General features: G+C 37.2%; 1 protein-coding gene across 1 annotated transcript in view; it reads left to right on the top strand.

Moving 5' to 3' along the window:
• Positions 1-10,629, top strand: part of LOC107101473 (AP-2 complex subunit alpha-2-like) — a 45,557-nt gene that overhangs the window by 1,659 nt on the left and 33,269 nt on the right. The window contains exons 2-4 of the mRNA XM_015400411.1: positions 3,861-3,929; positions 6,247-6,389; positions 9,750-9,947. Of these exons, the coding sequence (XP_015255897.1) occupies positions 3,861-3,929; positions 6,247-6,389; positions 9,750-9,947 (410 nt within the window). The remainder of the gene's footprint in view (positions 1-3,860; positions 3,930-6,246; positions 6,390-9,749; positions 9,948-10,629) is intronic.

Here is a 10,629-nt window from a genome sequence, read left to right as displayed (position 1 = left end):
ATCCAGAATTAAGTAAATTAAGTGTATTTAACATTAATTTGAGTAAGCAAATAAGATAGTTTGCCAAGTGAATGAGAATTTTTACTCTTAAAATAAGATGATTAGAAAACATGCACTTGAAATGAGACACTGAAATTGTTTTTTCTTATTTTAAATGTAAATTGTCTTGTTCAATTGGCAAAACGTCTCTTTTACCTCCTCAATTCAGGAACAAATGCACTTATTTTAACAAAAAAATACTTATCTAGATTTCCATTTTTTCCAGTGTAATGTTACGCTACATGCTATAGGATACATCGGTGTATATGTGGATTTTCCCGGTTAGTTTATGTTGTGGAACATCTTCCCACAGCCGGAAAACTGCTTGTTTTTGCAGCCAAATGCTACAGGTGTAGGCATTTTGAATGTGTGTGGGAGTGGGGAGAACCAGCATGGTAGACAGTGGCTTCATGTTTTTGGGGCAATCAGCAATCCAGTGAATAAATAGAGATCAGTGGTTAAAGCCTGCTAATTATCCCTGATGGTGGGTTTTCCAGACGTTCTTTAAGCTTTAGATCCTGAGCTGTTTCCCAAACCTAAACCAAGGTGTTCCTGTTTTATCAACACATCCTTTGTTTGGTTTCACAACAGAGAAGTTATGGTGATTGTTGTGAAGGTCTGACTCTGATTCCGGATTTAGAAAATCACCGCTCTTCTTTAAAGACTCTTCTAAACAACAAAACAATGTTGTTTATAGTAAAGGAAGTGATGTTTTTTAATAATAGTAATTGAAAATAACAGAATCTACTTGTAGATTAAAGTCCTCCTGGTTACAGAGCACAGATATCGGTAAATAAAACTGAACTGAAAAGGACAGAATATCTCTTTTACTTCATTTAACCCTTTATATGTAGGACAAGTTAATGTTTTTGATCACAAATGGAGTCGCCCCATCCTTCAGGAAGGTTTAGAAACACACTCTTTATATCCAGCCTTTCAGCAAAGACACTTCTACATGGCTTTACATGTTATTTTTGCATTTGACCAATTATATGAGCCCTTGAATGATTTATTACCTACTGTAAATTAAGTTGAAAAGAAGTGAAAAAGTAAAAAAAAAAGATAAAAAGCTAATTAATAAGATAAGAAGTTAATAATCTAGTAAAAAAATGTAAGTGCCCTGTATCAGCATTAATACATTAAGGCTATGTTGTAGCAAAATAAAGAGTTTTGTTCAGTCTGTAAATGTTTTCCAGGAATATCTTGTAGAAGTACTTTTGTTATTTTTTGTTATAAGTTGTAGGGAAGTCATATTTAAATGTCAAATCATTCTGGCTTAAACATTTATATAAATGTACTCTTTATCAGATGATATTGTCCCAAAATTTAGAGCATTTCTATTTAAAAAAAAATCCTGTCTTAAAATCTGTGTTTTTTTTCTGTTATCTTATACAGGCCAGCTAGTTATACGTCAGCCTGAACACCTGAATTCAGCCAATCATATATCAACGGGCATCTGTCAATCAAATGTTTTCAGTCATAACATCTTGATTCATAAGTCGCAGCTAATATACGCAACGGTTGAAATAAGAAATAAGAATAATTTCCTTTCCCATTGAGTTCCGTCCCAGTGTTCACGGGGATGGAGGTCTGTGTCTTCAGCAGGCGTAGAGCTAACAGAACTGGCAGCGTTGCGAGGCAAGGGCTCAAACATGTACGGCTGTAAGCCTTCTACACCAAACCAAGCTTCTGCCGCCCTGCCGTCCTCTTCCACAACAACTTAATCCCCGCTTTCCTCCTCTAAATAAAAAATGGATGACGGAGGAGACTCATCCACGACCTCCGACACTAAACTCTCCTCCTCTTGCATGTTTACGCTGTCCATAGCGTTCTTGACAGTGTCGTTTCTAAGTCACCAATTTAGTGCTACTTGGTCCCAATGGAATTTCCCATTGGAAACCTACTAGCGCTAAGATGCTAACTGGTTAGCAAGATGCTTCAGACAAATCGGCCACAACCAAAATTGCTTGCGAACCTTCCGCCACAACAATTCCGCCCCCTTGATAAACGACCAATCGCAATCACTTTATTCACTCGTGTAAAGTCGTGCTCCACTCGGGAGAATTCAGAAATGCAACGGGTTGGAACGGCCGCTTCCCTGCGACTTTAACCAGGAGCTATTATTTAGAAACATGTTCAGAGGTCGTCTGGAACACGTCAGATACGTTGATATGCGTCGGAGTTCTTGATAAGTTATTCATAAGTTACTCATAGGTTTGGGATAAGCTAGACACCATGACTTATGAGTAACTTACACTGAACGTATGTCAACGATCAGACCTGTAACTTATGGCCAAGTATAGCATATGCTGGCATACGTCTCGACGTACTCGCCTATGTCAATGTGTGTCAGCTTGTTTCAGCATGTTCATCATAACTTATAGAAGCGCACCCATAACTTAACTTGCCAGACGTACGCTGGTCTAAATATTCGAGCTGTGTCAGGGTCATAACATAACGATCACTTAATGAATGTTGATTGAACCACTGGAATTTGACTGATAACAGGTACAGACAGAGTTAATTGATTTTGGTTCCACGTTCCCTGCTGTCTGAGTAGCTCGCTCCTGAAATCAAAATATTTTCACATGAAAATTAATTTTTTCCCAAAGGTCATCTACAACTTAAACAGTTCTCCTTCTACATGTGTAGCTTGATGTGCTCATCTTCCAGTGTCTGCCGTGTCTGATGGACTCACTTAGGCTACATTCGCACTGCAGGCCTTGATGCTCAATTCAAATTTTTTTGGGGGGAAATCCAATTTTTTTTGCGTTGCTGTTCACATTTCCAAATATATGCGAATTGTATGTGATCTTTTTTGTGAACGGCAGTCATACAATGCAGGTGTCCAGCAGGCGCGGTAGAGGACGCAACAACATCACAGGCCAGCGTGCTCTGTGTTTATGGAAATAAACATAAATGGCAGTGCCGGAGCATATCTAGCGATCTTTCCCAACCATAGAAACACAATTTTTTCAAGATGTTAGAACATAAATACTGCTATTCGCATCATCGTCTGTCATGGTTGTTGTTTTTCTGCGGGAAGCCAGAATAGTGGCCTATGTCGGCTATTAATGGCGTTCAGGTCAGATGAATGCGACCTGGCTGCTCAGACACAGGTCGACTCGGTCGCTATCATAATTTTTCTCATTTCTTTTGCTCTAATTCTCCAGCCTCTCTGAGCTTTAGGATCTTGGTAAATTTGAATAAAAAGTCTGAATGAATGAAAGTAAACTTCGAATCAAATGGGTTCATGTTTTATATTTAAGCAATGAGGCGTATAAGATATTAAAGCCTCCTAAATAATCCATCCACTGGCATTCCACATATTGATATTCAGCATACTGGAGCAGCTGTGGTTTGAAGCTAAATTATTCATCTATTCCTAAAGGCCTTTAATGATGTGATCCATCATTAAATATTAAAACGGGGTGTTGGCAGTCTTTAAAGAAAGACTTTTGATTTGTATCTAAGAAAATAGTTTCTATTTTCCTATAATGTCTGAGATTGTTCCAAAAAAGTTAAAAAAAACAATCCACTGGACTTTGTTTCCAAGTTTTAAGACGTTTTGCTTCCCATTCAGGAAGCTTTTTCAATTCAAAATGTCAGAAATAGCGTTGAGTTTTAGGCTTTATAGAGTGCACCAAAAACAAATCCTTGTTTTGGCTTAGAAAACATGCAAATTGAACCGGAAGAATGGTTCCACCCCTTAGGAATGGGGATGGACCCAGAACCCGGACTAACAACCAGAGAGAACCCAGACAGTTTGATTTGTTTCTTCTATGCTAACAATGTTTTTAATCCTTTTATCCTGTTTGCAGGTAAAAGTAAGGAGGCAGAAGTGAAGAGGATAAACAAAGAGCTAGCCAACATCCGCTCCAAATTTAAAGGTAGGTTAGCAGCTGCAGGAAGCCTTTGCAGCGCAGGCTTCAGGACAGAGAGCATTCAGGCAGGTCCTCTGAAGCCATTTATCAAAAACAAAGTACATGAGGTCGTTTTTTAAAATGTTTTTAGTTTATTGAACCAAAATGAATAATGAATAAACAAGCTAATAACAATCTGTAGGTCTGTGCATGTTTTGGTCATTTGGTTTTTTGATTTTTTTTTTTTTTTTTTTTTTTAGAAAAAAAGCTAGTTGAAACACATAAATGTTCATTAAAATACAAGTTATTGTTTTTTTTTTCTGTGTCAAAAAGGAGTGAGAGTATGACGGAGTATAAGGGCCATGCTAGAGATTTTTTAATTCTTGTAATTTTATGGCTATTGTCTTTGCGACTATTCTTGTAATTTTTTGACTTTATTCTTGTAATTTTTTGACTTTATTCTTGTAATTTTACAATTTTATTCTTGTAATTTTACGACTTTATCCTCTTAATTTTGCGACTTTATTCTCTTAATTTTGCGACTTTATTCTCTTAATTTTGCGACTTTATTCTCTTAATTTTATGACTATTCTCATTGCGACTTTATTCTTGTAAATTTAAGACTTAATTCTCGAAATAAAAATAAAAAAATCTCTAGCTTAGCCCTAATAGCCTGGCCCTACTTCTCCATAGTAGTAAGAGTAATTTAGAAAACTGTGTTCCTTTTTTTAAGTTGATCAACAAAAACTGATATTACTATAAAACAGAAACTTTTCTATCAACAGCATTTGGTCACTTTTTTCACAAGAGCACCAGAACCTGACAGGATTCAGATATTAGTGAGAGAGGAAAAAAATGTTTGCAACAAAAATTCAGATCTTTATAGATCTAATCCAATCAGATCATCCAGTCAGAATATAGCATAAATGCACAATACTCATAACAGCGCGTAATCGCAGCAAAGTTACATTTGCGCATATGTTTGAAAACTGAAATTTACACCAAGCGCTGAAGAGAATGCTCTACAACAACATTTAAATAACAGAGCAAAGACGAGCTTTTGTGCCACGGGTTAGTAAATTAAACAGTACCATGTGTAATAGTTATGAACTTACAGTGGATATGATCAGAACCATCATCGGCTTGTGAGTTGACGAGGTTAATGTGTGAAGATGTTTGGATTCCTCAGTCTTGATAAATTGCTGCACAAATTCAGACCATTTAATCAACTTTGATTCAAAAATCGTAACCTTTCTTCTCATTACCTACTTCTTACATCTGTACTGAGATTTCTGTGGATGTTGTTTTTCCATTTCTATAATCATAACAGAGTCTGATGAAATTTTATTTACTTTTCCTTTTTTAAAATTTGCATAACATTTAGTTCTATTATCAAAGGACAAAATCCATTCTCTGAAAAAAAAGAAGAAAAAGATTTTTTTTGGCAGTTTTTTTTTTTTTCATGTAATTTCGTTTTTTGGTGATTGAAATGTACCCATATTACTTTTGCTCATTCCTTTTTTAAGAGAAAAAAAATGTTTTGCTTTTATTTTATTTTATTTTAAAACAAAAATCCAAAAGCCACATGTTTGTTTTATTTTTCTTAATCCTTTTCTAAACATTCAATCAAATTACTAAAAGATACACTGACCTACTTGTTTTTCTGTTTCTTTTTCTAAAATTAGTTTCAAAGAAAATATCACTCTTATACTATATAAAATATAGAAAGAAACTGATAAAGATCGAACATATTATTTACTTTTTATTTTGTATTGTGCTTTTATAAATATATGTATTGTATTTTAATTTTTTGTTACTTCTTTTTGCCATTTACAGTTCAAATAAAATGCACCATAAAGTTTTTTCTCCTAAATTCCAAACATTTATTTGATTATAAATGTAAATTTACAGAAAATATTTCCCTTTTGATAAAATTATGAATCAATAAAAGAATCAGTTGATTAATTGATTATTAAATCGATAGTTGCAGGCTTACAATAAAACCATTTTAACTAATAAAGTCAGCATTCATATCCGTTCAGTGCAAACATTTTTGTTTTTTGTTTCTAAACAAAAATACCCAGCTTCCTGAAATAGTTTGAGTCTACAGCAGCTTAATGCAAACTGCTGGTTTTCTTGCTGCTGTTGTTTAAAAGGAAAGAAGCCTGTTTCACTATTAGGCGAGCTGTGTGCTGAGGCTCTGATCGTTTTATCATTTAAGGTTGGAGGTTTATTGTTTATTGAAAATGTAAATGTTAAGGCACAGATATAATCCTCGCCTCTCTGAGGGCATTGAGCTTCCATTAATGTCATCTTTGCTGGTATGTTCACTGTGTGTTGCTAGGAGACAAGGCTCTGGATGGATACAGTAAAAAGAAATATGTCTGCAAGCTGCTCTTCATCTTCCTTCTGGGCCATGATATCGATTTTGGACACATGGAGGCCGTCAACCTGCTGAGCTCCAACAAATACACCGAGAAACAAATCGTGAGTTTTTTTTTTCCCCATGTTTAATTGTTTTGCACCAGTCTGTCAGCCAAACCTGTCTTCCGTGCGATTAACAGATCTTATTTTGTATTTTCCCCCAAAGAGAATGTGTTTTACTTTGTAACAGCGTTTCTCTACCTGTCAGACCCATGAAATTAGAATAGAATAGAATAGAATAGAATAGAATAGAATAGAAAATGCCTTTATTGTCATTCCAGAAAAGTTAAAAACATTTCACCGGACTTGGTTTCCAAGTGTGAAGATGTTTCGCTTCCCATCCAGTAAGTTTTTTTTCAATTCAACATTAAATTCTGGTGTTACAGCAGCAAAAAATTACAAAGAAAATGGTCACACAAATGTGTATAAAAATAACTTAATAGTCAAGAGTAAACAAAAATAAACAGATAAACATAGCCAAAGCGCAAGGGGGAGCCTATTGGAGAACTTGCGGAAACTTCAGTGGATGGTCACGAGAACTTCGGCGGCGCCGGTGGGAGTGTTGTGGAGTCAATGTAGCGAACCTCCTCGATTAACCTTTCGTCATAGTTGTCCATTGTACATGTTCCTCGGTTTTTAAAAATGCCGCTCCCCGGCACCGAATCGAGAAAGACGTCCACACAGACAGCCAGAAACGCATACCAAGGACCAATCACAGCTGCTTTTAGACTGCGCACTTCCGCTTGAGGTCTGCATGGGTTTGCGACCATTGACGCGTAGTTATGATTTTTTTTAGGTGGGCGACGATGGTTGCAGCACCAGAGAGACAGATTTGACGGTTGCAGAGGCTATGTCTCAGAAGCATAAATTGGCCTTAAAGTGCTGCTGAATATCAGCATAATCCGACTAAAAAAGAGGGTCTATTGGTATCGGTGGTAAGTCCCCCCCTGCAGAAGATCGTGTTTGGTGTGATCATCCTTATTGACTCTAGATGAGCGCTGTCTGACACGATTTTCTGTCTGATCGGATGCAAAATTGGATTCTGAGTTTGGAGGAATTCAGTTTTAGTCACATCATGGGTGTTTTCGATTTCAGCCGCTGCATCCCCTGAAAATAAGGAGGCTGGAGGAGTTCAGCTATGGATTCAAACAGTTTTAACCTTCTTTCACCGCCCGTATGATCTGTTGCCTGTTGAGACAAAAAACGAGCAAAGAATGGACGCTTAACTTCTCACTGTTGTTCTGTGTGCTAATTACATTTGCAGGGGTTTAATCCTCACACTGTAGAGATATTATAATCTGAGTTTATATGTCCGCCAAACCCATTTGCACAGGAACAGATAAAACCTTTCCATAAACCAAACCCGCCACATATCTGACTCACATATTTTCATTATTTCAGAATGAACTGTTCACTTACTTGAAAAATTTTAAACTGCATTTCCAATATTTGCCACTGTTTGGCATCATTTTACTTTTTACTCTGAGCACGGAGCAGCTGGCTTGCTTGGACTCGAAATTAATCATGGGATACCGAAGGCTATGGAGGATACATCGGACCCGTCCAAAGAAGGCTGCATTAGTCTGCAGCATAACCAGGAATCTTACAGTCCGAATAGACCTTGGTGCCGCGCTGTGACATAATCGGCTGACAAATCTGGCCTTCGAAGGACGCAGCCGCTGAATTTGACCTCGGTATACATTTAACAAGAGCAAGACACTAAAATTCTTCCTCCAGGCTTTTAGGTGGCAGTACACTTAAAGGGGGTTAGCCACCAAAAAGAAGGGAGACAATCAATAAAATCGCCACCGCAACACTGGTTAAAAATAATTGCAATTTTATTTTAGCCAAAATGGTTGAAAACCTAGTTGTTGCTAGGTTACAGTCAGACACCGTAATCATAAAATTTTAGACATTCATAAAAATACTAGCTTCCCTACCGAGCCACGCGATTTCCAGTGATTATTCTGCTGAGCAGTGCGAGGAACCTCAACGTCTGTCGTTGTTTCCTGTGTCCGTAAGCCCTGATTAGACAAAAGTGCATTCACCTAAGGCTGCCTTCTTCACCTGACTCTCTCGATGTTATGGGCGTAACATCAAGATCATAATTTAATATGTCGACTCTTTGCTTTTGTACATAACAAACCACTAATTGTTTAAAATTATTTTTGGGTTATCCATAAGAACTGAACTTTGCTGAATCGAGCCACAAAACTACTGTAAATACTGTAGCAGTTTCAGCTGACGCTCTTATATGTGGCGTAGTAGCACAGGCACACTCAGTAGGGTTAAACAAGTGCACCCTTTCCGAGGCTGTCCTTTCTATTGGCTGGAAAGGTTGCTAGGCGACGATCCAACTGCAATCTGAGAGAGAGCAAAAAAAATCCGCAAGCAGAGCCTACGGGTTTGCAAGCGTATCTGAGACTCGTGCAGAGCGCGGTTTGTGCGCGAAGAGAAGGAGGCAAGCGAGAGGAGAAAATATCTGTGCAAGAAGCATTAAATCTGAGAGAAGAAACAAAGAGAGAAGAGAAAATATTTGAGGGAGAGCACATGTTTTGAGTGTGAGCATTATAAGTTTTGAGTGCAAGAAGATGAAATTCTTTTCTCAAATTGAAATTATGTGCTCTTGCATTATGGCAGGATAATTCTCCCATACATGTTGGTTTGCTTCTTTACTTCTTGAGAGCAGTAGTACTGTGGATCAGCACTAGGAGGCGATACATCGTGCTAGCGTGATGTGTAACACCATATTTAAACATAGCCAGGTATTTAGAGAAAGAAATATTTTCCCTCCTCCGTTTTCAATAATAACATCCTGAACACAACATTGTTTTACATAAAACTTGTCATTTACATCAACCCGCATAAATACACTGTTGAGTGCCATAAAAACAGTAAACATCAGGCGCTCACATGACGTTAAGGATTTTATGGCGCATAATGTGACGTTTAAGAAGCTAAAAAGCCGTTTATCCTTGTGGAAACTGCAGCCCATAACCGCCGTTATCAGAAATCTCCACTTTGGCCGGAGGTTTTAGAAATAATCGTTTTCTGTGATTAAAAACAAGGTTTTCATGTAAATGAGAGGCCAAACCGCAGAGTAAAATCTACGTTTTCCCTTCGTGTCGACGGGGTTTAAATGGTGTTAAGAAACAGAGCTCAGGACGGTTAGCTGAAGGCTAACGTGTAAACAGCTAGTTCCTCCATAGAAGCGCCCATCTTTGTTGGACTGTTGGCTCCAAATAAGGCGCTGTCCGTGTGGGAATAAACTAAATATATCATGCTAAGCCAATTCCTTTTAATTTAAGATTAAACAATTAAGATCACATAGTTAGATCAAACTATCAAACAACAGTAGTTTTTCTGATGTTTTCACTTATTCCGGTTTTTCCATCATGTGGCGCTTATTCTTGTTTCTTTCAGGGCTACTTGTTCATCTCAGTGCTGGTGAACTCCAACAGTGACCTCATCCGTTTGATCAACAATGCCATTAAGAATGACCTGGCGAGCCGCAATCCCACCTTCATGAACCTGGCTCTGCACTGCATCGCCAATGTGGGGAGCAGAGAGATGGCTGAGGCGTTTGCTTCGGAAATTCCCAGGATCCTGGTGGCGGGGTTCGTATGAAATGATTCATTCAGACAGAAACAGAGCTTCTAATTGCCGCTGTTTTCCTAGATTAAGTTCTTTTTTCTCCTGGGGCAGGCTTTCCTCTAAACCAGGGGTCTTGAACATTTTCTAAACTGATGGTGAGATGGAACGGGGACCCCCCAATTATATATATAGTATGAAACGGTGTTATATCAAACTGGTCCTATGGTAAATTACAGATGGAGTAATGTAACTAAAGTAATATCTCCCTGGGATTATTAAAGTATTTCTGATTCCTGGTTGATGGGACAGGTGTTGTGAATGAAACGGTGCCCAGCTTAAAAGTTCTCCTGTGTGTCGCTGAATGTGTGCATTGATGACTGAAAGACATCTTCTGCCTCCATTTATCTGTTTACTACAGTATGTTGAATTAATGTTAACGTGGATTTAAACACATTCCAATTAGTAAAAATAAATTGCAGGGGGGAATATAAAAAAACAGTTAATAAAAAAACTAAAACATTATTTGAAAAAAAAAAGAAGAAGAAATGATCAGTTGTGTTAAATTATTTCGTTTTTTGAAAAAAGAAACATTATGACAATATAAAATCTAAAAAAAAAATGAAGTTGACATAATACATAACAGAAAATTGAAAATAAAACAATTTGAGAAAAATGCAAAAAAAAAAAAAAAAAAAAAAAAAAATTTTTT

This window comes from Cyprinodon variegatus, unplaced genomic scaffold (assembly GCF_000732505.1).
Source record: "Cyprinodon variegatus isolate N-32 unplaced genomic scaffold, C_variegatus-1.0 Scaffold1100, whole genome shotgun sequence".
Lineage (NCBI taxonomy): Eukaryota > Metazoa > Chordata > Actinopteri > Cyprinodontiformes > Cyprinodontidae > Cyprinodon > Cyprinodon variegatus.
Note: the sequence above shows the minus strand (reverse complement) of the source record. Positions and strands in the feature narration are given on the sequence as shown.